Below are 26,829 nucleotides of genomic sequence, written 5' to 3' on the forward strand. Positions count from 1 at the left end.
AGGCTGCGGGCCTGAGATCCAGAGACCGTACCTTACGGTACACCGTCGTATCTTACGTAACGTTTCCGTAATAACATTCCATTGCCGCGAACTGCTGCCCTGCTTCCCATCATATATAGCAGTAGTTGGGTAATTTACGGCCTCCTGGATACAGGTATGTACATTGCACGCATTGTACATGTGTAAGTCGGTATGTACAATACAATACCTTAAGTATTCAACGTTTCACCACTGTAGGACTTCAGTTTACATACCATCACCTAGACTTGCGTCACTTGCCGTCACGCATCACTAGTATCCGTATTGTCGTCGACACCAAGACCTACAGAGACCGAACACTTTCAAATTCATGCCTCTTGGATCATTGATGCAAGGGCCCACTCATCATCGCCTTTTTGAATTGGCCGCGCCGATCGGGCCGACGCCGGTAAAGCGTCGCTTCCCTTGGGCTGGGTCCTGATTTTGGTATGCAGAGGGACCGGCATGCGCACCTCAGCATCAAGGCTGGAGGGACTGTTTAGCTTGGTGCTGCACTGCCACTTGGTGTAACATACCCCGCTTGACGAGAGGCTAGAGCATCTTTATTAGCGAGCCTATTGAAGGAGTCTTTTCTGCCCTACTTCCGGGTCGCGATGCTTCTTGGCGGGGCGTGACTATGCTGTGCCACGAGACTACTTTGTGATATAGGACCGGTATGCAACTTGTACTTGTAGGAAGAAGAATGTGGAGAGAACGACTGGCGGACGTCAGGCTGAGAGCACTCCCGGATCGCTAAACAAGGTGACAATGACATTATCTTTGATTAAACTGCTCCATCTATACCTACCGGCTGCAGAGTTCGCCCCCGGCTTGTCGCTATTCTTGGACACATTGTGTGGCTATGTCTCACCCTCCCGACCGCACATAACGTTATAGGTAAGGAATGTATGTAGCACGAAGCGTTTATCAGCATGCAAGGTTCTAGCCCGGCAACTGATGGTCGATTGGGGCGGATGGGCAGATGACGACTATGAGACTACGAGCTATCTGAGACGGAGACGATCCTGCAACCTGCGGTAAGATGGCAGAAGCGGGAAGTAGACATACTCAACGCGGCCAGATGACAATGGCATTGGGGGCTATTCCAGGTCTAGCGTGGTACGTTACACGTACCGAGGCGCGGAGTTAAGGTCGGGTATATGACTCTAGTATATGTTGATGCAATGACTTCCGTCTAGACGTCTTGGCCCCCAACGCCCAACCCTGAAGGGCTGGATTCCACGCGGCTGCAATGCAGGCCCGATGTGGACTGGAGCCAAGATCCCCCAATACTGTATGAAAGCGCCCTTCGAGCTGCGCCCCGGTGATCATGCTATTTGTGCTCTCTCGTGCGAGTTTAGGCATCCAACCTATTGAAAGGTTGTTGGGGAGAGATGGGACAGGTTTGTGTGTGTGTGCGTGTGTGTGTGTGAGGGAGGGGAAAAAAGAAGAAAAGGGGAGGGGGGGGACGGCGGGGGTTGTTGCGAAATAAGACCGCACATCGGTTGTGCGACGTCAAGCAGCGTTATGTCGATCCAAGAAAGAAGTCAAGCAAACGGATACAGATTGGTCGCTGCCCCCGAAGACATCACGATGTCCCGAGAGGGAAAGGGGATGTATTGCGGGAGGACATATACAGGATGTAGAATACCAGGCGCCGCCGAAAACAGACGAATATACATATCAAGGAGACAAGAGAAGAAGAGAAAATCTAACCGTACCCATCCTTCTATCCCAACCGTTATGTATGTGCCTTGCCGGTGCGCCTGTTGTGTCAAGTGTTGATACATAGAAAGGACTCCCTGACGCCGATGTGTATGTCGCGTGCTGGCACGAGTGTATCTTGGAAAGCCCTCACACACTCCATGAGGCCATGCGGAAATCGATCTCACGGGTCTTCAATTTCCCGTCGGCGAGATAGCCATGGATCCGCAGGAAATCAATAGTAGTAGGGATACTGGTCAGCGTCGTCGTCTGGTAGTTGGCGAAGAAGTCAGTAAGTGGAAGCTCCCGGGCTGGGAATGGCTGGATGTCGTTACACTGGTGGGACGCGTAGGCTTCGTTGTAGGCCGCTACACTGTGAGTGTGGGCTTCCTCCGGGGGTGGTGTGCCATACACTAGGTCTTCAACCGGTTCTGGATGCGATAATTCATTGTTAGCAGACAACCCCTGGAAAGAAGATCGCGGCTTGTGGCTCACCCTCGCAATCAATCGGTTCCCCTTCCTTGATGGTACCCTTCTTCTGCGCCCGTTTCTCGAATCGGGCAATATCTTTGGGGTCGACCACCCTCCCCCTCAGGACGAAGCGTGTCTCCTTCGGGGGGTCCTCCGCTAGCCGCTCGCGCATCGTCTTGACCATGAACATGTACTCGGATGCCTTGATGTACTTGGTGTCAAGGTTCCACTTCTTGAACTGTGTCTTGTATTGTTTCTCGCTTCATGTGTCTTTGGTCAGCTGAGCTATCATCATCAAGCCGGGGCATCTGCCAAGGGTCCTTACGTTGCCTTGAAGTTGTACGTCAGCTGCATTTCCGTCATGACGTCCTTCAGCTTCATGTTCATGGTGTTGTACAGATGGGCGATGATCTCCCGAAACGGTTCCCAGTCCTCGGGCTTGGAAGGCCGGATCATGGTCGCCGGACCCTGCTGTTCAGCCGACTCGGGATAAGCGTAGTACCCGTCCATGATGGGGTTAAGCCGACCGGCACGTTGTGCTCAAGAACCTGCCGTGACTCGCTTTACTTGATGATCGAGGTTGGGGGCGACAACAGTGGTAGGAGAGAACTTGGGGTGATAGAGGTGGACTTATATCCCATTGCAGCCGATGGCGTGGTCGAGACAAGCATTATACAGATTGGGAAACCCTGCCTTCCACCTCGTCGCCAACGGCGTGGTCGCTAGGCAGCTGGGGGCCACAACGACGAGGATGTGACGCCAGTACGTCCCATTCTCATTGAGCATGAGGTACCCGATCAGGTTGAAAGTGGATGACTCGATGTTAGCCCGCCGCGGAGCCCTGAGCATGCCCCGTGGGGCCGTAACCCTTTGTGTGCCTGGCGCGGTCCACGGGAGAGCCGTCATGGCCGAGAAGAGTGGAACTCATCATGGGAGCGCTTTCTTTAGCCATCAACGCCATTGGTGTTGCACAAGTTCCTTGCAGAGACCCAGGCAACTTTAACCAGGAAAAGGCTTCGGGACACAGTACCCATCGAGGATCACGATCGAGAAGAGGCCCATAAAGGGACAAAGAAGCAAAGGAGAAGCATGAATCGAGCGAGTGATTGCTCTCGCGAAACAGAAAAAAGCCGTTGCTTGTGCCCGGCGTCGGCGGGCCCTCATCTCGAGGCAGGCATCGTGGCTCCACTCTCACCGATCGCTGCAAGATCGGAATTCGGAACGACGGAAAGCCAGCGGTCGGGACCACTTGTTGCCGCTTCTGAGATCTCCCGTCCGAGAAAGCCGGGCCCAATGGCATGGTGCCCGAAGGGGATGTGCAACGAAGCTATTCGAAGCATGCTTGTGTTAAGTCATAAATGGAGAAAGGCACAATGCCGCAGGCTTAGATGAAGCTGGTTGTCGCGACTCGTGAGCTTTGTTTGTCTTGGGAGTTTGATGTTGGGCTCCATATTTGCATGTGGAGCTCCGGAAATGCGGCCAGTTACCGGTAACTAGACCCCTGCAGTCTGCCTGTTTTAGTCTCTGGGCGGGCCCTAACGACATTGAATTATTGACACCGATCTGGAAGGCCGTAGGCAGCACAGGGGAAAATACAACATGATCTTGAGGACGAAGCCGACTGTTTTGACGAGGTCGCTCCGATGCTCTCATTCCATGCACTCCATTCGTGCGTCTAGCATTCATCACGGTGCTCACATGTGATCAGTGAAGTCATGACTCGGAGTGTGAGAATGTGACGAGTTGTTGCAAAAGCTCGGAAGGCCCGAGCAAGCGAGTCAGTGATTGAAGGCATCACAGCCCGGAGTTTGAGCCTTTGAGGGCAGCCCTCACCTCTTTGCCTCAGTCGCCAAGAACAGAGTCAGCAGGCACCTCATAAGGCAGCATTCAACACATCGGCAGGAAGCTACCGGGGTCAAGCAATACGTCGACATTGCGAATGCGTCAGACAATTCTTGTTGGTGTAAGTTGGCAAAAGGAGGGACCAAGACGGCCCCTATGCATCCGCCCACAGCCCTAGATCTATTCTCAGTCTCTTCTGCTCAATATGCTACCTACATAAGGTACATATATTTTGGCCGCTCCCGGTTCGATGCAGCGATGCAAGGTGCTTGCAGGGCGAACACCACCCAGGCACGCCGGGACGGTGCGACGCAGTTCAAGAGGGATTTAAGTACACCTAACTCTGCAGGTCTTGAAGAACACAAGATATGCCCGTCTAGCCACCCGGCCACGCAACGGGCCGCACACGATTCTGACTCGAAGCACATAATACTCTCGATCCCGGCATTGGTTCCTAGGATGTGGCACCACGTCAGACGGTCAGAGCCAGCATCCGTCCACGGAGATGACTAGGTACCGTGCCAGATGCCGTGACTGCGTCCTCCAAATCTTCGGAACGAACCTCGGCCTCCAGTACTACCCAGCGGGCCTCTCTGCGCGACGCTGCAGCCCTACAGGTAGTAAATGCAGTTGCGCGAAGTCGCGGCACCGGAAATTCGGGGGCGGGCCAGAAGTCATCCTCCCCCGGGCGCTCCAGTGCCGAACACACACGGGCCGTGGTTGAGGCCCAAATTAGCGTCTCCGGCAAAGGTGTCTGGTCTCTCGTCTGCCAAGTACCTTAATGTATGTACTACTACTAGGTACTGTACGCACATGCGTAGTACTGGACGAGGCACTGCTTGGCCCCCAAACAACAACGCCACTCAGTATTACCCCCACACCGCGTTAAATCAACTTAGACTCTCTTGGCGTGCGGCTAACCCTGTACTGTGTACACTAGCCCGCGGTGGCGTGGTAGGCGGATTTATCTTATGTCAGAGTCTAACTATAGATAGGTACTTAGTTCAGTTACCAAACTCCGGGCCGCATCTCCGAGGTTGACTCTACACCGTCTCGGGAAGAGTCATTTACTAAGGCGTTAGTGCCTAGGTAGGTATGTAAGATACTTTACCCGTAAACAATTGCATGATCTCTGAATACCGCACCATGTATTAGATTGTGGCTTTTACCTCATACCACACAGAGAATCGATGCCAAGATGATGCCGGAGACCCGGAGTCCAGGTAATAGTAATAAAGGGGACAAACGGTCAGTATAAGTCGGATAGCAGCAGTGTGCCTTTCGTCTCGACGAGGCTCACACGCGCCTTGGCATAACTCGGCACACCTTGGCCAAGGCCTCGTACTGATATGTAGGATACTACTTGCCTATAGTTGCTATACCTATGCATTCAGATACACTAGTCATTCGCCAGGCTGACCACGAGGCTGTTCGGGCAGCAAGGTTAGAACTGGGTAACCTGGAACATCGAATGGATATGACATCTGCATTGTGAGTCGTGCTACGCCTAATAAAGCACTATTGGCATTCGGTACCTGCCTGATTAGGTAGGTATCAATGTTACTTGCGGTAGGATGTAAATCGGGGGAGTGCTGTCCCAGGAGGCTAACAAGATAACCACGAGGAGTGATGAAAGGCGTTTGGAATGGACGAAAGACCTCCGAGCTTACCGATTTGGAATTACATAGACTAGGTACCCTGTCGGCTTCGAGATGATAGCATCCTATAATATATAATCTACCGCTTCTCAGTCGACGCAGACTAAGCTCTCTGTTTGGAATCTGCGGAGGCGCAAATACTACACGTTCAAAGTCTACAGTTGAGTCTAGCGTTGGGTCGGGAGCGAAGTCTGTTGCTCGCTCGTTGGGAATGGTATCAACCCACCTCGATACGATTATCACATGATCACTGGTCCCTGCTGAGGACTTTATGACCAAAATGCTCGAGTAAAATCAACGAACAACCTAACTCGTAAGGAAACGTGATCTTTCCCTTCCCCTTGCTCTCCCCCCTGCGCACAAAGGCAGACGAGATGGAGCAGCAACCACCCCCAGTGCCTGAAGCAATTTTCATCCCGGATCCCCTAAACTGTCAATCACGTAAACACCTGTCCACATCCCTCCCGGATCGCCTACCCCTTTTCCGTAAGGGCTATCATACACTTTCTGGTTTACCAAGCCCCTGACCGCAGTCACGTCTCGTAGCTTCATTGTCTTTCCGGCCAGGGAACGATCTGGTAAGGTTGGGCCAAGACTCAGAGCTCCTTATGCGCCTTCGTCTTGCCCGCACCAACCTGCTCCTTGGCCTTCTCCTTTACGTTCTCCGTCATTTGAGCAGCCTCATCAGCCTTCTGCCGCGCGGCATCACCACCAATCCGCAGCTGACTGGCGACCCAGTCCCACGTACCCACCACGCCGTCCCTGAGCCGGGCGTAGATGGTCTCGGTGGGCGTAGTGGTGCCGTACTTGAAATACATGTGCTGGCGGCGCGCGAGCGCGCGAAGCTCATTCAGCGTCGACCCCTGCGGCGCGGGAATGCCGTAGCTGTCCAGGTAGTCCTTGAGTTCGCTCTCACTCCAGGTCTCAAAGACGCTTGCCTTGGCGGTGTCGGTCGCGCGGGAAAGGTAGGAGGTGGCGGATGCGTAATTGGAGCCGCCGGCGGACGAGGCCGAGGCGTAAGCCGACTGGGCAGCCTCGACAAGCTCTTCCCGGGTAGCCGTTGACTTGTCGGCGACCTTCTTGGCCGCGGCATTGCCGCTCGAGGCGAGGTAGCTGCGCAGGTTCTCCAGGGAAAGATCTTTCCATGTCCAGGCGTTCCAGCCGCTTGCGGCGCGGTGAGCGTGCTTGCGCACGAGGGCGCGGAGCTCCTCGGTCTTCGTGCCTTGGGGGACGGGCTGCAAGATGATTTAGCATATGGGTATAGATACAATCAACATCGGTATGCAAATACATACCACTCCACGAGCATCCAAGAAACCCTTCAGGCGGCTGTCAGACCAGCTGTTCACAGCCTTGTCAAAAGCCTGCTGAGCAGTCTGAGAGGCAACATCGGTTGCCTTTGACGCAGCCGAGCCAACGCTGGAGGTTGCGGCACCGAAGGCAGATGCAACGGTGCCCGAAACAGTGTCGCCCAGAATCTCCGCGCGATGCTTGCGGACAAGAGCCCGAAGGTGGTTGAGCTTAGTGCCTTGGGGAACTGCATTGTGTCAGTTTCTGCTACTTCGACCGAGAAACGAAAGACGGTACACACCATTGATGCCGTTCTTGTCGCAGAATTCCTTGAGTTGAGACTCACTCCACGAGTCAATCAGCTTGTCAGTGAGGGCGTTGTAAGCTTCCTGCGAGCTCTTGCGGCTTCTCTCGGTCTGCTCCTGCATGCGCAAGTAGGCCAGGCGGGAGTTGCGGCGGACCGTGGCAATGAGCTTGTCGCGCTGGCAACGGGGTTAGCGGCTATGCTGGAGAAACTTGAAACTTGTCATGGGGGACATACAGTAGTCGGCTGGGGCGCGGGGATGCCATGGGTGTCGAGCCACTCTTTCAAGTCGGATTCTGGTGAACGGTTAGGGTACGACTCGCAATGTGTCTTTGGTTCATACAGAACATACCGGTCCAAGTCTCATATAGCCAGTTGCCAGGGTAGGCAGCCGTTTCTCCCACCTTCTGGGCGACGGCTTCGTAGTTCTCTCGGACTTTCTGGAGAAGAGTGTCGCGCTTACGAGGCTGGGGAACTGGAATGCCATGGCGATCGCAGAAGGCCTTCAGCTGGCTGTCGGTCCAAGTGTCCAGAATCCAATCCTTGACGTCGGCATAGGCACTATGCGCCTTGTCTTCCGACTCGTACCACACACTCTTGACACGGTCGATGAGGGAATCCCGTGTATCCTCGGCCGACTCCTTGGTGTCAATGCCCTTCTGCTTCAGAAAGCTAGTGAGCTTCTCCTGGTCCCAATTGCGGTACGGCTCGGCAACGTTAGTCTCCCAGTTCTTCTGCACAAGGTTTTCGAGCTCCTTGCGGTCGGCCGGGGTCGGGTAAGGGACGTCATGGTCCGAGAGCCACCGCTCAAGCTCGGTCTCATGCCATCTGTTGTATGCTGGATGTGACGTCAGCACCGTTCGAGTAGTCTCACATACGAATCTCACTTACGAGCAGTGGAAAACCAAGAGCTGGCGAGGGCAGCGTTGGCCAAAAGGCCCAACGAGAAAAGCGTTTTAGCAATCCTCATTGCAGATTCTGGCCTGGTGTACTATCAATCCTATGTCTTGTGCTGATGATATGGACTTTTTTGCGAGTAGAACAAGTCAATCCAGGAATCAAGACGGGGGGTTGTAGTTTTGTAAGGTGGAAAGCAGGACCTTTGGCTGGCAGGTCTAGGACGTCACTTCTGCCCTGTTTGGTCAAACGGTTCTGGATTGCTCGAATCAATGCAGTCAAAGCCCACTCAAAAGCTGAAAGTCCGGTGTGTCCTGTACAACCGGTGCCTGCTGCACGAAGTTGTGGAGGGGAAGGTCCGACGCCTGTGACGTAATGCCTGCAGCACCAGAGGTTGAAAGAAGGAGAACTGAAGCGCCTTCTAAACGCTTTTTCTTCGGTGCAATTGGCTGCCTACGCTGATGCAGTGGGGTTCTTTTTCCCATCGCCGATCTACAACATCATACACAACACGAGGTTCACTGCGTGCCAGTGCGTGGTGCCCATGGAATGCCAGTGTCCCCAATCAGGATGATGTCATCGGAGGAAGATGTAAGGGAGCCGATAGGGTTAGGGTTACACAACCTCATCCCGGGCCATCTCCATCACACAGCGCCGAGCATGTGAAAGAGTACACAGTAGATCATGTGCATAATTTGTGTTTGGACGATCCATTATGGAACTCAGCGTTGTGAGATTCCTTCCATAATGGCTGATACTACCATCACATTAACTCCTCCAATTGATATCTTCTGTTCAAGACCTGCGTGCTGGCTGTATGCATCATTGATCATTCTGAAAATGCCAGAGGCTCAGATCCAATGCCAATGATATCCTCGATGTGCCTCAAGAAACAGTGACTGGTCGGTCCCAAGAGCGAGTACTCGCTTATGTGTATGGAATTAATAAATCCAGATGGCGTCCTCGCCCAGAGAGTCCAACTTTCCTGCCCTACCTATGCCCTTTAATAACACCTCAATGCTGGCTAGAATACTTAGTTAAGAACACAAGCCAGCCGTCTTTTCACCCCGTCGACTCCATGAAAGCTCTGCTTGGCGAAAAAAAAAAGAAAAAAAGAAAAAAAAAGAAAAGAAAAGAAAAGAGAAGAGAAGAAAAGAAAAGAAAAAACGCCATTCTGAAATGCCACCCCCGCCAGTTAATTGATAAGGACGCCAAGCAATGACAACGCATCAAAGATGAGAAAGAGAAAATGTAAAGGAAATAAGAACAGGACAGAACGGAAAAAAACAAAAGAAAGCGAGATACAGCGGAAGAGATTTACATGAGAAGTCCATCTCAGGACGAAGACCAGAAGATCAGCCCCAGGCCTGTGGCTCGATGGCTGATCCCCTCTCCGCTGTCTCGTGGGCCTCCTCAAGGCGCAGCCAAGAGGTCGAAGCGAGGCGCGCAAGGATCACGCCCTACAAGCCATATCAGTGATTAGTCGCGTCCATGCGGGGACCCAGTAGCAGAGAAGGAGGGTGGTTTTGCGTAGGAGGGAAGAATATAACGGAGAAGAAAAAGAAGGAAGAGCATACCGTATTCGCAAACAACACCAGCCCACTTGTACTCCTTGTCAAGCGCCCCCTTGGCCGACTGTGCCTGGCAACGGTAACTGCCAAATCGGATCTCGAGCAGCACTCCGGCGCCGCCGTTGATTGGGCCGTGGTGCCGGAGCTCGTCGATCTGGAAGACGAACTTGGACTCGAAATACGGGCGCAGGAAGGCCCAGTTCACAATGGCGGGGGGGCCGCGCACCAGCAACACCCGCGACAGGGCGCCGCCGACGTTGAATGGAGCCGCCATATTGCGGTTCCAAGTGACGCGGGCGCGGATGTCGGGATTCTGCGGTGTCCAGAAGCCTTGGTGGGCGAAGCGCTCGTAGAAGGTTTCTGTGGTGTGGATTGGGAGACGTTAGCTAACTGTGTAAGGTAGCTACCAGGTATTAGGTAGGTATGTTCATAGTTCAGCGCCTTGGCCGTTGGGGAGGTAGTAAGATCAAGGTAGGTGCTTGGGAATGAACAAAGGGGGCGGCCAGTCACTGCCAGTGGTACAAAATACATAGGATACTAATAATAAGGACAAGGCAAAAAAAGAAAGACGCACCTGCTGCCTCCCTTTCAAAGAACACCACCTTTGCCGCGCTACCGAGATGGCCCTGGCCGCCCTGGTCCAACTTGGGCGGGTTGATATGTACGGAGTACACGCGGCCGACGTTCCGGATGCCCGAGAGCAGCTCGTGGTGGTCCAGCGTCGGCGACAATCCCACCAGCCAGATGCTGCAGTTTTGGTCGGGCGGAATATCGGCCGACCTGTTGCGAGGGATGTCCGGGTTGCCGCGGTAATTCGGCGAGAAGCCCTTCTCCCGGAGCGCAACCATCTCGCTCGGTGATGGCTGGCTTCTGTTGTTGTTGTTGTTGTTGTTGTTGTTGTTGTTGGAAATGCGGCACGCCATGGGGCGGAAGAAGGAATGCCGGAGCGGAGCCTCGTGCTCGATCTGTCGACCAAGCAGCGACAGGCCAACAGCTGAACTTGACGGAACCGGCTCCTGATTGGTTTTCGCCATCTTCTCTTTCTGTTCCTGGCGAAGCCAGGCCTCCTTGGCGGACATCCAAAGTGGCTGATGAGAGTTCGACCCTGATCCGATCTCTTGTCGACTGACTTGGAGCTGCTCAGACGAAGCAGCCCTTGAGCCAGCGGACGCTCCACCTTCTTTGGGGGATCTGTCGTCTGATCCTTCGTTTCCGGGGTGCGTGAATACAACAGCGGACTGGGGGCTTGGCCATGCCTGGAGGCCAGCACCTGGGAATGAGGAATGGGATCGCATCGCGGGGAACTAGCAAATTCAAATGTGCGATACGAAGGGTGGCAAGCGCTCTCGCGAAGTGAAACTGGAGTCCCAGAGCAGGAATATTCTGCCTGTACCTTGGAGCTGGGTTCGAGCGAGAGAGACTTGCGGATAGTGTTGGATGAAGCGATGTTCTCAGCAACTCGTCTTGTCCGGCGAAGAGGAGAGGGAAGAAGGGAAGGAATGAGAGGATCGGCTCTGAAAAAAAGGTGTCAACACCAATGAAAATTTGCGATGGTGGAAAGAAGGTACCCGCGACGCAAATGTGCGGGTTCGAACACCGCGGTCACTGGGATGTCCGAGCACTTTATCTCTGGCGATAGGGCTAGGATATAGGTGTGGTAGAGGGTCAAAGGTTCTTTGGAGCAGGTGACTGGTGTGATTGAGATGTCTTGGTTGCTAAGTTAGGTAGAATGACTCAACTTCAGATGGAAAAGATGGTAAAGGACCACTTTCTCCTGACTGAGCTTCACACTCTGTTCGAGCTTCTCCCAGAACACGTACAGCGTTCAATCACCTCAATCACTGTGGTCGCCTTGGTGAGACTGGCTCAGGGAACGACCCTGAACAGATAGGCTTTCTGCCTTTCGAGACAGCGAACATCGTACTTGTTTCGAGACGCGTGATAATATCTCGGTTCAGAGTAACTGTGTGGTCAGACGACGATGAAAGTTGATGGTATCAGTGTTTTTCCACTCATGATACTTGCTCAAAGGGTCAGGCACAAGGCCTTGAAAACCCCATGTCCCATATCACAATATACACTTAAGGATGGATGAGCCATGATCGAGTTTGCCTTGATGCTGCTGTCTTAAGTACCTCGTCCGAGCGCTGTGGCACACAACCTCGGCCGGCAAAAGCTGAGCGATGTACATCCATGCATGTACAGCACCTAGGCTAGTTCTAACTCTATTCCGGGGCTCGCTTGCAGGGTGACTGGAAGCAAGAAGATGAGACAGCTTTTTAAATCCAACTACACGGGTGACGCCGGGGGCAGCCTGGGGGCCATGGATCGAGAGAGGCATCTTACACCCCCCAAGGCAACGCTTTCACCTGCGAATTGCGAATAGCATCCATATACCCGGGCAACATTCCCAGCATGCGCTCTCTGAGCCTCCCTCTACAATATCCTCCTGCACCAAGCGGTCCACCACCCTCACGAGTCACAATCCAGCCCTGGCAGGTCTCCGTGACAGCAGCGCCGCTCGGCGCGCTCGGCGCCTCTTCCTCCCAAGCAATCTCATTCACCCTCTTGAAATGCTCCTTGCTCGACTCCTTATTCAGTACCTGAAACTCACGCCAGATCAGGCGAGCCCATCTTGTCCACCCCTTCGGCATGGTTGAAGCTCATCAGCTCGACGTCCCCCGTGACCTGCCAGACGCGGCCCGCCCCTTTCTGCCTATGGTGTTAGTTAGGATGGTAGATGAATAGCGACGACGGCTCAGGCTCTCCTTCTACATGGTGTTTTGCGGCAACGTTGGTTAGCGGGGCTTCGATTCCAAGGTTATCTCGTCCTCCTTTGCGCTTGTTGCGCGGTCGACTTCGCGCATCCATGAGCTGCCGTCCGAGGTTTCAACCTTCAATGTACTCGCAGCTGTTTCGTGTGACAAACACGAGCTTTTCGGGACAGCGACTGATTAGTCGGAGCGCTTCTGAGGAGCAGAGATGGCTGTTAATTCAATGCCTGTGAATGGTGCTGAAATCAAACAGCTTGTGAAAGTGGGCGGTTATCTGATGTGCCATCGGCATCGAGGAACTTCGAAAGAGCTGCACCAGCCCCTTCCACATGAATGCTCTGAGGGCAACAACCGGGTAACGTGGATGAAGCAAAACGAACACGCTTCTCCATCCGCTGGCATATAGGACTATAGGTCAAGGACCCCAGATCGCGGTACGAAGGTCGCAGACATCCTCCTGCGTTAGAACTTAGCGTCCTCGTAAACAGTGAGCAATCTTAAATGGCACTCCAAGCCCCCGTGGATAGGGAAGACCCCCCTGGATTTATGCTCAATCATGAGATGTTGTCCTCTGTCCGACAACTGAATGTCGTACGTCAGCTCCAAGTCCTACATGCTGATGAACTCGTACGGTTCATTGGCGCAGGGATTTCGGGTGAAATTCAGACACTGGGTGCCAGGTGGTGTCATCTTCGCTTTCTTCCGGTTCGCCGGTCTCTAATTCGGGGGTGTTGACGACATATTACTTCGTGGACACCTGAAGTTGGCTACCGGACAAGGAGGCGCGGAACCGTTTGCAAGCAGCCTTGAAGATGGAGGATGGGCTCCTCGGACCTGCTTTCGTTGGGCGCACATCTCGCGTGATCGTGTCAGCAGCTACTATGTCTCGCCAATATTCGCTCCGGGGTTGGTAAACAGTGAAGAGGTGTGTCGTATAGATAATAGAGCGACTTGCCCCCTTTCTGAATTTATTCTTGCGGTTTAGCTTTTCGAGGTGTGCGACTCGTTCGCGAACCTACCGTCAGAGACGATATTGGTTGGACGGGAAGGGAAATGGACTCGCGGGCGTCCGGGGCGCGACTGAACCGAATCCGCGTCAGCTGCGCCTCGTCTCTAAATAGACATCCAAGGCTGAATCGCACATTGTTGACAGGATCGAGGGTTCAGATTCTCCCAAAGACTTTTGCCGCCACAATGTCCAGGGCATGTATCACAGCATGATGATGGAGCAACCGAGCAAAACGTGGATTTTGCCATTGCCCCATTCACCCTGAAGAGATCGTTTCAATTTGAGGGACACTTGGCAATGGCAGTGACACTGCGCACTGTGCATCCAATGATACGTCTTTTCTGGCTTTCATCAGCAGACAATCACTCCTTCCAGCAGTTGAGCTGGGCAGCTAGCGCATCGGCGCTTCACCCTCAGACTGTAGTATTGAGTTACTGCCAGTGGTACCTGGTAGTCCGATAGTACTAGTAAGTTGGGTAACCTAAGGTCCTAAGATACCAGTAATAGAACTGATCAGGTACAGCATTCCTGATGATTCCTCTCTTTATATTACGAGGCGACCCCACTCTACACCCGTTTCTTGCAAGTTGCGCTTGTCGCCTGTATAGTGCCTTCAGCTCCGATCAACGGGCCGTCGTCGATTGACGGGCCGGTCCATTGACTCCATTCTCATGCTGCACGCCCGTTCTCTTCTTCCCGACCTTTGCCATCGCCAAGTGCTAACCAGGCCAGGGTTCGGGTTCTAAGCGCTCGGCATAAACACTTCCGGGACGGGATTCTCTTCCCCGGATTTACCCCGGACAACAGCCCTCCGCCCTCGCGATCATGGGCAACGGTATCCGTACATACGCTGCAATCCAGTGGGGCGGTTCGGGAATGTCGCTTATTTACCACCGAGCAAGAATTTCGAAGATGCTACCTCTCTCTCACACCGCAGAGACGGCCCCTATCACGAGGCGTCCATGCATCCCAGGGTTCGTTGAGCGTTAACCATGTCGGGGTTCTCTTTCCCAGATGACGGGTGTCCCAAGAAGACGCCACGACAAGTCAACGAGAAGAAGGACTCCGACCCAACGAGCGTCACGCGAGGGCCCGCTCCTCCTCCTCCGCAACCGGGCTCGGAGGACGCCGAGGTAAGCGATATCGCCGCCGTCGCTGGAGAGGACACCGACCAGAGCCAGGGCCTGACTGCAAGTCCGGGACTCCCGTTCTCGAAAGCGCGATGCATCGCTCTCGTGGCTACGCTGACGGGGGCCAGCTTCCTGAATGTGAGTCCAGTTCTCAGAAGTTACAGGGAGTATCTCGGGGTTGGGCCGTTGACACGTTGCTCACGGAAAAGAAACGCAGAGCTTGTCCGGGCAGGCGTGCGTCATCGTCCTGCCAACCATAGGCGAAGCGCTCGACATACCCGAGTCGCGGCTGCAGTGGATCGTGTCGGCCTATGCGCTTACCTTTGGTTGTTTCCTGCTCTTCTGGGGCAGGGCGGCCGACATCTACGGGAAGCGCAACATCTTCATCGGGGGCTCGGCCTGGTTCGCTCTGACCACGCTCGTCAACCCGTTCCTGCCGAACGAGATCGTCTTTGATTTGTTTAGGGGGCTGCAGGGCCTGGTGAGCGACTCTTTCCTTGCTGGGCTGCTTGATTACCTAGGTACCTCATCTGACTGACGGCTCTTCACAGGGCGCCGCTGCTAATGTTCCGACAGCTATCGGAATCCTGGGAACGACATTCCCGCCGGGCAAGGCAAAGAACTACGCATTTAGCTGTTACGGTATGGTTGCATGTTTCTTGCCAAGGTGACGTGGTCGGGTGGTATTGTATTGTATTGTACCGTAGGCAATGCTGACCCTGGTGATAACAGCCGCCGGCGCCCCCTTGGGTGCCGTCCTCGGCAACTTACTTGGCGGCATCATCTCCGAGTATGCTTCCTGGAAATGGGTGTTTGTGGTTATAGCCCTCGCGGCCCTTGCCATCAGCGCAGCGGCCTTCTTTGTCATCCCTCTGCCCAAACAGGTGCTTGAGGATCAGGATCCCGCAGGCAGAGCGTCTATCGACTGGCTAGGCGCTGTGCTAATCACGGGCGGCCTACTGGCCCTCCTCTTCGCCCTGACCGAGGGGAACGTTGTGGGTTGGCGTACGCCATGGATCCCAGTGCTCATCGTTATCTCAGTCGTTCTGGTCTCCCTCTTCGCCTTCTGGCAGCGTCACCTCGAGAAGACCGGAAAGTTGGCACCCCTCATGAAGGTGTCCATCTTCGGCAACCCGCAATTCAGTGCTGCCATGGCGATCATGGCGCTCTCCATGAGTGGGTTCAACGGCTTCCTTGTATACGCAACGTACTTTTACCAGGACTACCAGGGGAACAGTCCCCTGCAGACCACTCTGCGGTTCATGCCGACCGGCATTACCGGCTTCATCACGGCCGCCGTTGTTTCGCAGCTACTGGCCAGGGTGCCGACATACCTTATGCTGGTGGTCGGCAATGTTTGCATTTGCATTTCGACCCTCCTGTTCGCTGCCCCCATCCCACCCGAGACCGTGTACTGGGCCTGGTCGTTTCCGGCCATGATACTTTCAGTCTTTGGCGCCGACACGGCGTGGCCTTGCCTGTTCCTCTTCACCAGCCACTCGCTGCCGCAAGCAGACCAGGCCCTCGGCGGTGCCCTTGTCAACGCGATGGCGCAGGTCGGCAGGGCCATCGGACTGGCGGTAGCCACGGCGGTCCAGACGGCCGTGATGGCGAGGGAGAGGGGTGTCAGCGTCGAAGACGCAGGCTCCGTCGAGAGAGGGGACCTGCCGTCGCTTCTTGGGATCAGGGCGGCCGAATGGTGGAACTTCAGCCTGGGAATGGCCGCTCTTGCCGTCGTGTTGGCCGCGTTCAGGGGATCTGGCATCATAGGCAAGGTGCCGGTTGTGAGAGCCGAGAAGCCAGCGCAAACGGTCAGCGGGCGGGATGAGGCGGCCGGAAAGATCTGACAGCGCATAGACTATTCACCAAGCGGCTGCGTCCGAAGGAGGAAGGGTATCAAACAGGGCTTGTCTGGATGTCCTTAAGCCACTTTACGGAACCAAAGATAGGTGTACAGTGTAGTTCCCGCAGCCCAGGCCATGCTACCACGGCTACCAGTTCCATCTCTAAGTTCTTGGAGACGTGGGCAACGAGACTTTGGATCAGTATTGCAACATATAGGGATATAAAGGCACGATACATGATCAATACATCTGAATACTCACCATGTACGAAACCCTAAGACGCCAGAGACCACCAATCCCTCCCCCTCAAGATCCAGGGAATCCCTTTCAGACAGTTGACGTCAGCGACGCAGGAGGTATATTAGCCTATTCCATATAGTATAGTACATCCGTACTATTGACACTCGGTTGCCATCGCCAACAACCGAACTACTGGATAATCTCGTACGTCACACCAGGTGCTGCCAGAAATAATAGTGCTTCATAAGATTCATTCCTGTTATTACTGAGCTTGCCGACCAGATGCTGCATGCTGTATCGATGTACAATGGACGAGGTCGGCTGCTATCACACGGAATCTGTGGTATATTAAGCCTTCCATTTCCGTATCTGGCGGTTCGACTGCGGCGCCCAGCAAATTACTCCGTCTCTGAGCAATTCCTCGGAAGCAGGCCTCCGGTTACTACCGTACCACGCAGAATCAAAAGCCAGCTCCTACAATTCGTGAAATTTGCGTCCCTCGAACCTGACGATAAATCCCTCCTGCGCCTCGCGGCGGTTGCGGCTCTGGCCGTGCACAGTGTGGCCGCGCACTACGGGTTCCAGCAATTCAGCGAGCGCGGGACCAAGTACCCGCCGTGGATGTACATCCGGCGCAACAGCAGCCCCGACTGGCTGCAGAACGGGCCCATGACGGACCTGGCGTCCAGCGACCTGCGATGCAAGGTGGGCGGCAGTCAGGTCAGCAACGGCACCGAGGCCATCGCCATGAAGGCCGGAGACGAGTTCACCTTCACGCTGGACACGGCCGTGCACCATGCGGGCCCCGTCTGCCTTCGTTCGAATAGCGATTCACTCCAGGATCGTGTATCTTGGAAGGTCATTTTGGCCAGGAACCCACGCCGAACCACAGTGCCGTTACCCAGAGTCTTTGATTATTGATTTTACTATCAATGTGCCCCCCGGGGCCGGGGCTGATCGCCAGAACCCCGGCGAAGCAAGGTCCCGTTCCACGCCGGATATGACGTGTATGGCGCGCCCGTCTGAAGCGGAACAGGAATTGAGGATGAGCCAACCAAAATCGGGGCGGTCGTTGGAGAGCTTGAGAACGTCGGCGTCGGTGTCACTGAGCTGGATGCTGATATTATCTTTGCCTGGGGTGTTGTATTTGTCGATGCGCTGGGCGGACTGCTGCTGGCTGCCGGATCGACGTCGAGGACTTGGATCATTTTGGTGACCACCACAGTCTCGGTGACGCGGTTGGTAATTGGCGGCCATGTCTTGTAGATGGTGTGAAAGGACGTTTTTGGAGGCAGCGTCTCCACAACAGTGACCGTCGTCGCACCGGTCGGCAGACTCCCGCAGTCGGAGCCGGAGCCTGACCCACCTGGACCGGACCCTCCGTCGATCGGGACGACCGAATAACTTGCCCTCGGCGCCAGCGCTTGCGATGGTTTAGCAAACCGGTGCTCATCGGCCGGCAAGCTAAGACAGCTTGCAACGAACAGAGAAACAGCGTACAGCAGGGGTGTAGCCCGGCCGAGTTGCATCCTGAACATGGTCACTGCACTGCGTTCCAGACTTTAGACGTACAGCAGGGATGCAGGTCAAGAGACTGCAAGCTTGAGAGAGCCGATCGACAGACAAGGGGGACATCGTGAAAGAAGGCCCTAGGGTGACCGTCACAGGTATTAAGTTCCTGGTAGTCATTTGGGTGTTTGACGAAAAATTGAGATGGCTGGTTTGGTTTATTAGATGCGTCGTCATCACACCCATTCCGCCGAGTTTGGTGCAATGCATGTGTAAGTCCCATCAAATTTAGGGTGGTTGAGGCCAACGCCCTCCTCCTCCTCAAATTCATTCCAAAGGCCCTGAAGGTAATAAAATAACATAGGGCTTCAGCTACTGATATTCATTAAAACAACTTGCCACTTCATCTTCATTTCTTCCGATTTACATAGAGTCCCCAGACGTGAACCGCTTCCACCCTGGCGGGCATGTGATCCTGGTGATGAGGTGTGAGGGTAATACGAAGCAGAGAGCGCGCGTCACCGGATTGCTTGGTGGGTGAAGCATGTTAAACAAACTGTGGCAGAGCGATAGGCCCAAGTCTGTTTATCCGCCCTTTGCGGGACCCACTGTCCTGGGTTGTACTGTATTCCGTACGTATTCCTACGATGGCCTGTATGAATGTAGGAATACATGTAGTTACGGCTTCCGAGCATCCGCTGCAGGCTTGAGAAAGTCGACGACGTTTCCTCTTCTATTTTCAGGAGGGAAGCCTAACCTGGAAGGCACGAAGCAGTGACGGAGCTTGGAACTGTTCGAATAAGGTCTAGTTAATCCGTACCTTAGTCAGAGTGGCGCAATTAGCCATTCCCCACGTTAGGTTTGGGCTCCCAGACCGGGCAGGACTGCTAAGTCTGCTTTTTATCTGGACCGTCGCAACATGAATGCTGTGCCCACGGGCAACATGATGCCGGAATGATGGCAAAAATGGCAGACTTATTACGGACCGTGCCGCAAGGCTTTCCTTCAACAAACTCTTCGTCGCTTGTGTAGAGCAGTGTTCCTGCTGCACGTAACACTATCGACATGTGCTGGTCCAATATTCTTGGCCACACAGTCTCCGAGTCCGGCCTGCCGAGCCACACTATGACAGCACTGCCTGCTTCAACCGGCCATGCGACCATTGAGCGGGAGGTGCGATTGAATCATCAGTTTGCCTATCCCACAGCCTTCCGTGGCGCTTTCTTAGGATGGATGCGTATATATCACACGCTTGCCCGCTGGTGCGTGCATAAAAGTTGGCAGCTTGAAAGTTGATATCGTCATTTGCCCCGCACCACCACTCCCGAAAACGCCGGGCACCTGCAATTGCTTTGCCTGGCCTGCGAAACTGCCGCTTCTCAGGGTCTTCCAACAGCGGTATCGTTCAAGTGATTCCATAGCTATTCGGCAACTAGAGCTATTTCGCAATGTCTTACCCAGGGTATCAGCCTTATGGCCGTAAGTAGCACCGTCCCTGAGATGCTGAGAGGCACTTCGGAAGCGAACATACTTGGCTGATTAAATCAGAACCCCCTCCTCCACCCCAGCAGCCGCCATACGGCGCGCCGCCGGCCCAGGGTCAGTACTACTGGCAGCCTTCTCAAGGTTATGGACAGCCGCCGCCGCCGCCCACTCCGCCATACGGTGCGCCGGCGTACGGCGCTCCGTCTCCGCAGCCATATGGGGCTCCGCCGCCGCAACCCTACGGCGCCGCGGCACCTCCGCCCGGCCAGTATTACCCCCCTCCCCAACAAGGGGCCTATGGCGCGCCGCCGCCTCCCCCGCAAGCATATGGCGCACCGCAAGCATATGGGCAGCCCCCCCCTCAGCAGCCCTACGGACAGCAACCGTACGGGCAGCCCCCCCCTCAGCAGTACCCGCCATACGGCCAGCATTACCCTCCAACCGCACCATCGCTCGGGTACGGTCCGCCGCAAATCATTGCATATAATGGCGACGCGGACGCGCACGCCTTGAGATCGGCCATGAAGGGCTTCGGCACAGACGAGAAGGCCTTGATACGTATTTTGGCGAACAAAGATCCCTTGCAAGTTGTGACAATCAGGGATGCGTACACGCGCCTCCATCGGCGCGACCTGGTGCAGGACATCAAGAGCGAGACAAGCGGCTGGTTTGAGACCGGGCTCGTCGCGCTCGCCCGCGGGCCCCTCCTAAACGATGTCCACCTGCTTCGCGAAGCCATGTCCGGCGTCGGGACGAAAGAGAAGGCGCTGAACGATGTTCTTCTTGGACGCTCGAACGCTGACATGAACGCCATCAAGAGCGAGTACCTGCGCGTCTTCCGTCGCCGGCTCGAGGATGACGTGCGGGGCGACTTGAGCATGAAGACAGAGAGGCACTTTATGATCGTGCTGGGTGCCCAGCGTGCTGAGGATTCGGCTCCCATCGTGAAGGCCGAGATCGACCGTGATGTCAACGAGTTGTACAACGCTACCGAGGGCAAGATCGGCACTGATGAGATGAAGGTGTGCAGCATTCTGAGCACAAGGAACGACAACCAGCTTCGCGCCATCGCCTACGAGTATCAGCAGAAGTTTGCCCGAAACCTGGAGGATGTCATTCGCAAGGTAAGTCGATGATCCTGGTATGTCTTTGTCCAGGGGACAGAGTAGACAGCTGACAAAGACGACCGACAGGAGTTCTCGGGTCACATGGAGGACGCGCTCCTCTTCCAGCTTCGCAACGCTGTCGACAAGTACATGCATCAAGCAACCCTGCTCGAGGATGCGATGGCTGGTGCCGGGACCAAGGACTACCTCCTGGTCAGCCGCGTCGTCCGCTTCCGTATGTGTCACCTTGCCCATTTTCTCCTCCTAGAGTCTCGCTAACATACCCTGCCTAGACTGGGACCGCAGCCACATGGCTAACGTCCGCGGAGCGTACGAGAGACGGTATCACCGCAATTTGGCAAGCAGGATCAAGGGAGAAACCAGCGGAGACTACGAACGGTTGATGTTGGCGTGCATTGGGGAGCGAGTGTAGAGGGTTTCTTTACCGCTAAAGCGAACACAGAGCTTAGGCGGTCGATATCCGTTGTTATTATTGTTGTTGTTGTTGTTGTTGGGAAGTTATCTCGGAGTTAAGGGGACATCAATGCCATTGAGGGTACGAATTGATACCATGGTTCAGCGCTGAAACCACCGGGCCTTGGTCGCTTGCTTAAGTAAACCAGTACCAATTGTGTGCAACCCTGCCGCTCTCAGACATGGTTACTTTTTACTGCCGTGTGAAGCGCCGATGAGTAAGCCAGTTTCATCAGTTGGTCTGAGGTTGGTGACTGAGTTACGGTCCCGACACCTCAAGGCATTTACCCGCCTATCCGTATCCTGGTGTCTCATTTCTCACATTTGGGCAGCGTTAGGTTGCTGACACCAGATGCTCCATGCAACCAGCTGCAGTGGCCGTTTATGCCCACATTGATTGGGGGTCTCGGGGAAGTTGCACATGGTCCTTCCAGCCACCATCCCACAGTCCCAAGCTCAGACATGACCTGAAGCATTTACAGCACAGGAACCTAAGCACGATCATATAAGGCAATCGTCTCAGTACGAGTCTTTCCTCTTTCTGCATACCGACGCGCCGCCCTGCCCTTTCCAGAGGTGGTAGACTAATATAAGCTGCCACAGTGGTGGTTCTGAGATAAGTAGGGGCTAGTGACGAAGGTCAAGGGAACAGGGCGAAAGTCTACGGAGTACTAAGAGAAACAAAGGAGACAGCTTGAAGTTGAGGTAACACAGCACGGCGGCCCCACTTGAAATATATGTAAGGTTCCGTTAGCGCGCTGCTAAGACGATAAAGTGGGTCTGTGGAAAAGTTTGGCTGTGGAACAAGGACACATAATCAACCGAGCTGAGCAAAAGTACTGGATATCAAATATATATTATCTCGGGAGCTAGCGGGATTGGTGGACAGGGTTTAATTACAGCATAAATAAAAGAGAAGAGATCACCTTCCAATTTAACCGAAAAAGTTGAGCAAAGCTACTATTTCCCTACTTGCATTTTTACTTTTACCTTCTGTACCTCGAGCGCCAGTCCCCAAACCACTTCGCGCCGCAAATCCGGCATCTCTCTCGTCATTTTGCTTATACGCGAGCTCTGACGTGCTGCAGAAGAACCTTCTTGCCCAGTTACTTTGTTTTTTTTTTGCTCAAACAACTACCGGGTACGGTTGCCGCTGCCAGGATTGTGCGGGTTGCTGGCCTGGGAGAGTAAAGACTGGTCTGGGTCCGTAACCAGCAAGATCAAAGAGCCTCGAAAGCCTTTCTCGTTGTCTTACCTGCGAGTTGCGGCCTAGTTAGCCAGACACAATGGAAGGCGGGCAGGTTGACTCTGCAATGCAAGACGCTACGGACGGAGCGGCCCCGAGCAACGCAAAAGAGCAAGTGTCTCCTGTTCTCCAACAGCAGGCGGAAGGGTCGGCTGCGCCAAGCCCGATCGCATTGGACCCTCCACAACCCGCAGCATCGCCTACAACTGCAGTTACCACAATCATTCCAACAGTGAAGAGTGGCCAGATCCCAGAGACCGCGGCACGGGCAGGAAATCTGGCGCCGTCTCAACGCCCGACAATAGCAGAAACGGCAGACCAGCCCGGCGCAAGCTCGGCGGTCGACCAGAGCCAGGCTGATAACAATGAAGAGCCGCGGCGGGAGGAGCCAATTAATACAACCCAACCGAAGCCCCAGAATCAGCCGGAAAGTTTTACTCCAATCACAACTGGAACTTGTAACCTTGAAACAAACAAAACTGCAGCGGCCGAGTCTCCCAACCCTCTGCAACCGCAGCCCATACAACCAGCGCAACAACCCCTTCCGCCAGCGCCCCGGCCGCCGCCGCCGCCGCAGCCCCAGCAGCAGCAGCAGCAGCAGCAGCAGCAGACGGCACCGCAACCACACCCACACCCGCCGCAACATCTCCAGGCACCGCATCTACTGGACCCGCCGCCGCCAACCCATCCGCACGCGGTTCCGGGGCCGCAGCCGCAGCCGCAACATTCCCGTCCCTATCCGGGCCCGCCTCATACGCAGGCGCCGCAGTCTCAACAGCCGGCCCCACATTATCAAGCGCGCGCGCAAATTCCACCGCCATCGCATCAACATCAACAACCGCCTCTACAACCGTATCATCATCACCATAGTCTGCCGCAACCACAGCAGGCGGCGCCCGCATCGGTGACATCGCCGCCGCCTCCGCACCAGACGCAGGTTTCCACGTACCATTCTCATCCTCAACCGCAGCCAGTGCTCAGGTCGCAAGCGCTTCATCGCACAACACTCTTGAAGCCGGCCATAATGGACCCACCCGCCATGAGAAAGCAAAGTCAATCGCAGGTCGCTGTGATGGGCTTCCCGTCCCCCACACAGGACCATGCAAACATCAACCCCAAGTTCGTGGACGACTGCACACGCATGAATTTTGCCATCCAGCAGAGCCTACCCGAGGCTGTCCGGCGCATTGTGCGGGATCACTGGGAAAAATGCCTGCTGGGTTCCGACTTCCACCAAGCTTTTGTTGTAAGTCTGGTTCCGTTGTTTATGAATTCAATTACCCTTCTTTTTCTTTTCGTATTGTCTCTTCCTTCCTCTTGAACTTCGAAAGTCGGCCGGCAGGATTTATACGGCATCTCTTCACAAAAATATTCTGCAAGCTGCACATCATTCCATCACTAGCAACCCATTTCGTTGCACATGCACCGCAAACAGAGCCCCTCGACTGATCCAACTCCGCCTGCCACTTACATCCACTGCATCTGAACAAGTTGTCTGTTGTCAACTCTTGTCAACTCCCCACCTGAAATCTTCAGACCTCGGAATGTCATTGTATTTCGATGGCTCCATTAACTCAGTCCCAGCTCAATGCGTCGATCCATCACGCGCTTCCGTCCATGACACAACGCGCCGTCAGGGACTTTGGCAGTAAAATGGTTGTCGATGCGAAACATGAGCTCGTGGCGCATTTCACGACCGAAGCGCTCGACGAAGTCGCAGATGTAGTCATTGGCAAAGCCAGCGACAGCTTCCTTGACAAGTGTCTAGAGAAGCGGCTGTTGACTATCGAAGCGAAACCGCTGATCAAGGCCCTCGCCAAAGCCGAGCGCCTGGGGTATGAACCTGGCGACGTGATCCAGGACGAAGAACGGGAGCGCGTCATCCCTCAAGAGGCTTATCCGGGAACAGGGCCAGCTGCGCCTCCAAATGGCCATCCCCCCTGGCCCGCCCAGCCGGCTTCTGCATACCAGCAAGGAAGTCAGCCACAACTTCAGTGCATGAAGTGCTTCCGGACGTTCATGTATCCATCGGCATACGACCATGTAAGTGCCGTCCTCGCGGCGATAGCCGAACCAGCGCTAAGTCTCCGCAGCATACAAAATACAACGTTTGCAGTCAGCTCCCTCCTACACTTAAAGGCTTCGAGCACTCATGTCCGCACTGTGGTCAGGGCTTTACCAGTGTAGATGGATTGCAAGCTGTACGTTCGAGCTGCCTGGGAGTCGGATATCGATGGCTAATCCCAAATCTAGCACCTCGACATGAAAATCTGCGGCAACTTTGGCCAGCCGCTCAGGATCTCGGTGCCGTCTATGCGTACAGCTTCAGTTCCGGCTCCTCCTCCCCTACCTCAACCCAGCTCTCCAGCCATTCTTCCGTCTGCATCCTCTCGGACCTCGCCCACGAACGGGTATTCACGCGCGCAACCGCAGTCAACTCCGGGGCATCCTAGCTTGGCTAGCCGAGCCGCAGCAGCAACCCCTGGGTCGTCGCACTCTCCTATCGCGGCCGACCCTTACGCCCACCTGAGCCAACAAGACATGGACGCCATGAACGAGGAACTCCGTCGAGCAGAGCTGAAATATGCCCCTCGCTTCGCCGAAGCGGAAAAGATCGCGGACGAAAACCTACGGCGAGCCAGAATCGAAGGCCTCAGGAATAGCTTCGGCACCAAGCAATCCATGATTCGGAAGAAGTTCGGCGTCCGCCTGCGCGAGCGACGCACCAAGGCCGAGATTATGGCTGAGAGGGAACGCATGGGCCTCAAGCGCGCAGAGAAGGAGAAGGCGAGGGCGATGGCTCAAACTCACAAGAATGGCTTGAACCCTTCGCCCAAGGCGGAGTCGGCGTCGCAGCCGGGTGGTGGAGGTAGCGGGTGGACTGCGGCTAACACCTCACGGCTAAACGCTGCCTGGGACGAGCACGATGCCAAGCGCCGGCGCTTGGGTGAGGCTGGCGACTATCACTCGCCGTACAAGCCTCACGCGGACGAAACGCCCACTCGCAAGACGCACTCCACGTCAGAGGCTAGGAGCGATCTGCCTGCTTCTCAGCCGACGAGAGTCTATGAGCAATCCGGGGTGCGGGTCGAAATTCACCAGCCATACGCCGTTAGGCGTCAATCCGACACCGGACCCGCTACTCCAAGCTCAAGCGTCCCTAACGGCCACAGCCGCCGCCCTTCCGGAGCCCGAGAGCAGAGCTCATCCGAGAGGCAGCCCGTCTTAGTAGATGATTCCTCGTCATCTTCCGATGATGAGGACATCCCGTCGACGCTGCCAACCCACGTGCGGAAAAGCCTTGCGTCTGGCGGCTCTACCACCTCGCTCCTGCAGAATTCTTAGTTGACCGTTAATGAGTGGAGTGGAAGGGTGGGGAGCAAAGGGAGCTAGCTGCCTGGCGGCGGCGTTTCCATCGAACGCCGCGAGCGAGGGGGCAAGTAACCCCGTATCACCTACCTGTCTCTGTGCGATAGAATATGGAGTTCCGTTCTTCTTTCAGCCGCGTCAAATACCCCGAATAGACCCCCAGGGAAGGCCAGCTTCCACGACCTGCATAGTTTTTATTTATATCAACTGTTCTCCAGGCGTCACCAAGCCTCCTTTTGCTAATACCAAAACGGGGTGTTTTCCTTAGCCGGAGCGCTTATCTCGTTCTCATCTCAGATTCAAGGTTTCGCATCTCCACTCCGGTGACGTCCCAGAATGTAAGTGATCGCGGAGTGATCTTGTCTCTCTACACATCGCGGTAGCAGGGGACGAAGCACTTCAATACCAGAGCTAGGTCTAAAACAAGCTCAAACACGCCTGGTTGCTGCAACCCTATGAACGCCATCGATTCTAGCGAGCGGTTGGAATTGCGTGGGAGTATATCCGTAAGGCGACTCTATCCCTCCGAAAGTCTCTTGCTTCCAGCTCTTGGCTCAGCAACCAAATGGAGCACGTCGTGAGCCGTGAACTCGCCACTACCAAGTACATCTCTGAGAGTTCCGCAATCTGCTCTAGGCCCTGACCCCATATGATCCTTTCCGTTCTGCATACTCTGCTTAGACGACCACCAGTTACGACCGATTAAGGTACCTAGACAAGAACAGATTACAGTGGTAATGAGAGAAAGATGTACATTGCTGAGGACGCACATATACACAAACCTGTATGCTTCCTCGCCGTGCATGATCCCATACACAGCTTACCAGGTCTCCCAACTTCCCACGACACGTGGTACCTGACCTACCTCGCCCACAGCTTATTTGGTAG

General features: G+C 54.8%; 8 protein-coding genes across 8 annotated transcripts; 5 read left to right on the top strand and 3 right to left on the bottom strand.

The window, feature by feature from the left end:
- Positions 1 to 1,928: 1,928 nt before the first annotated feature.
- Positions 1,929 to 2,992, bottom strand: B0T15DRAFT_155385 (Clr5 domain-containing protein). The gene is made up of 4 exons (XM_062862044.1): positions 2,519 to 2,992; positions 2,218 to 2,453; positions 2,135 to 2,153; positions 1,929 to 2,090 (listed from the first exon to the last, which is right to left on the bottom strand). Exons 1-4 carry the CDS (start codon positions 2,701 to 2,703, stop codon positions 2,054 to 2,056), a joined length of 477 nt encoding a protein of 158 aa, XP_062722628.1. The 5' UTR covers positions 2,704 to 2,992; the 3' UTR covers positions 1,929 to 2,053.
- A 2,825-nt stretch (positions 2,993 to 5,817) lies between these two features.
- B0T15DRAFT_413451 (uncharacterized protein) lies at positions 5,818 to 8,680 on the bottom strand. The gene is made up of 6 exons (XM_062865425.1): positions 8,179 to 8,680; positions 7,640 to 8,125; positions 7,525 to 7,583; positions 7,285 to 7,465; positions 6,989 to 7,230; positions 5,818 to 6,928 (listed from the first exon to the last, which is right to left on the bottom strand). The coding sequence occupies exons 1-6, from the start codon at positions 8,255 to 8,257 to the stop codon at positions 6,290 to 6,292; spliced, it is 1,686 nt and encodes a 561-aa protein (XP_062722629.1). The 5' UTR covers positions 8,258 to 8,680; the 3' UTR covers positions 5,818 to 6,289.
- A 917-nt stretch (positions 8,681 to 9,597) lies between these two features.
- B0T15DRAFT_484097 (uncharacterized protein) lies at positions 9,598 to 10,603 on the bottom strand (the record flags this gene model as incomplete). The annotated part of the gene is made up of 3 exons (XM_062866206.1): positions 9,598 to 9,644; positions 9,762 to 10,115; positions 10,330 to 10,603. The coding sequence occupies 3 exons, from the start codon at positions 10,601 to 10,603 to the stop codon at positions 9,598 to 9,600; spliced, it is 675 nt and encodes a 224-aa protein (XP_062722630.1).
- Positions 10,604 to 14,168: 3,565 nt separating this feature from the next.
- B0T15DRAFT_155437 (major facilitator superfamily-domain-containing protein) lies at positions 14,169 to 16,540 on the top strand. The gene is made up of 4 exons (XM_062862045.1): positions 14,169 to 14,806; positions 14,886 to 15,149; positions 15,220 to 15,310; positions 15,401 to 16,540. The coding sequence occupies exons 1-4, from the start codon at positions 14,531 to 14,533 to the stop codon at positions 16,513 to 16,515; spliced, it is 1,746 nt and encodes a 581-aa protein (XP_062722631.1). The 5' UTR covers positions 14,169 to 14,530; the 3' UTR covers positions 16,516 to 16,540.
- Positions 16,541 to 17,059: 519 nt separating this feature from the next.
- Positions 17,060 to 18,018, top strand: B0T15DRAFT_510190 (uncharacterized protein; the record flags this gene model as incomplete). Its single annotated transcript, XM_062867843.1, has 3 exons — positions 17,060 to 17,095; positions 17,167 to 17,596; positions 17,789 to 18,018. 3 exons carry the CDS (start codon positions 17,060 to 17,062, stop codon positions 18,016 to 18,018), a joined length of 696 nt encoding a protein of 231 aa, XP_062722632.1.
- A 1,691-nt stretch (positions 18,019 to 19,709) lies between these two features.
- Positions 19,710 to 21,285, top strand: B0T15DRAFT_393063 (annexin-like protein; the record flags this gene model as incomplete). Its single annotated transcript, XM_062864671.1, has 4 exons — positions 19,710 to 19,740; positions 19,810 to 20,874; positions 20,920 to 21,087; positions 21,146 to 21,285. The coding sequence occupies 4 exons, from the start codon at positions 19,710 to 19,712 to the stop codon at positions 21,283 to 21,285; spliced, it is 1,404 nt and encodes a 467-aa protein (XP_062722633.1).
- Positions 21,286 to 22,171: 886 nt separating this feature from the next.
- B0T15DRAFT_155602 (uncharacterized protein) lies at positions 22,172 to 24,339 on the top strand. The gene has a single exon (XM_062862047.1). It carries the CDS (start codon positions 22,613 to 22,615, stop codon positions 23,891 to 23,893), a length of 1,281 nt encoding a protein of 426 aa, XP_062722634.1. The 5' UTR covers positions 22,172 to 22,612; the 3' UTR covers positions 23,894 to 24,339.
- On the top strand, positions 24,014 to 26,188 carry B0T15DRAFT_155596 (uncharacterized protein). The gene is made up of 3 exons (XM_062862046.1): positions 24,014 to 24,615; positions 24,666 to 24,773; positions 24,826 to 26,188. The coding sequence occupies exons 1-3, from the start codon at positions 24,133 to 24,135 to the stop codon at positions 25,915 to 25,917; spliced, it is 1,683 nt and encodes a 560-aa protein (XP_062722635.1). The 5' UTR covers positions 24,014 to 24,132; the 3' UTR covers positions 25,918 to 26,188.
- Positions 26,189 to 26,829: the final 641 nt, after the last annotated feature.

This window comes from Chaetomium strumarium, assembly GCF_033439665.1.
Source record: "Chaetomium strumarium strain CBS 333.67 chromosome Unknown B0T15scaffold_3, whole genome shotgun sequence".
Classification (NCBI taxonomy): Eukaryota; Fungi; Ascomycota; class Sordariomycetes; order Sordariales; family Chaetomiaceae; genus Chaetomium; species Chaetomium strumarium.

Coding starts and splice junctions, on each gene's coding strand:
- B0T15DRAFT_155437 (XM_062862045.1), top strand. CDS start 14,531: ATGTCGGGGTTCTCTTTCCCAGATGACGGGTGTCCCAAGAAGACGCCA. Junction 14,807..14,885: donor CGGGGGCCAGCTTCCTGAAT/GTGAGTCCAGTT, acceptor AAAGAAACGCAG/AGCTTGTCCGGGCAGGCGTG. Junction 15,150..15,219: donor TTAGGGGGCTGCAGGGCCTG/GTGAGCGACTCT, acceptor GGCTCTTCACAG/GGCGCCGCTGCTAATGTTCC.
- B0T15DRAFT_155602 (XM_062862047.1), top strand. CDS start 22,613: ATGGAAGGCGGGCAGGTTGACTCTGCAATGCAAGACGCTACGGACGGA.
- B0T15DRAFT_155596 (XM_062862046.1), top strand. CDS start 24,133: ATGGCTCCATTAACTCAGTCCCAGCTCAATGCGTCGATCCATCACGCG. Junction 24,616..24,665: donor ATCCATCGGCATACGACCAT/GTAAGTGCCGTC, acceptor AAGTCTCCGCAG/CATACAAAATACAACGTTTG. Junction 24,774..24,825: donor GTGTAGATGGATTGCAAGCT/GTACGTTCGAGC, acceptor TCCCAAATCTAG/CACCTCGACATGAAAATCTG.
- B0T15DRAFT_413451 (XM_062865425.1), bottom strand. CDS start 8,257: ATGAGGATTGCTAAAACGCTTTTCTCGTTGGGCCTTTTGGCCAACGCT. Junction 8,126..8,178: donor CTCTTGGTTTTCCACTGCTC/GTAAGTGAGATT, acceptor CGTCACATCCAG/CATACAACAGATGGCATGAG. Junction 6,929..6,988: donor TCTTGGATGCTCGTGGAGTG/GTATGTATTTGC, acceptor ATCATCTTGCAG/CCCGTCCCCCAAGGCACGAA.
- B0T15DRAFT_155385 (XM_062862044.1), bottom strand. CDS start 2,703: ATGGACGGGTACTACGCTTATCCCGAGTCGGCTGAACAGCAGGGTCCG. Junction 2,454..2,518: donor ACGTACAACTTCAAGGCAAC/GTAAGGACCCTT, acceptor AGACACATGAAG/CGAGAAACAATACAAGACAC.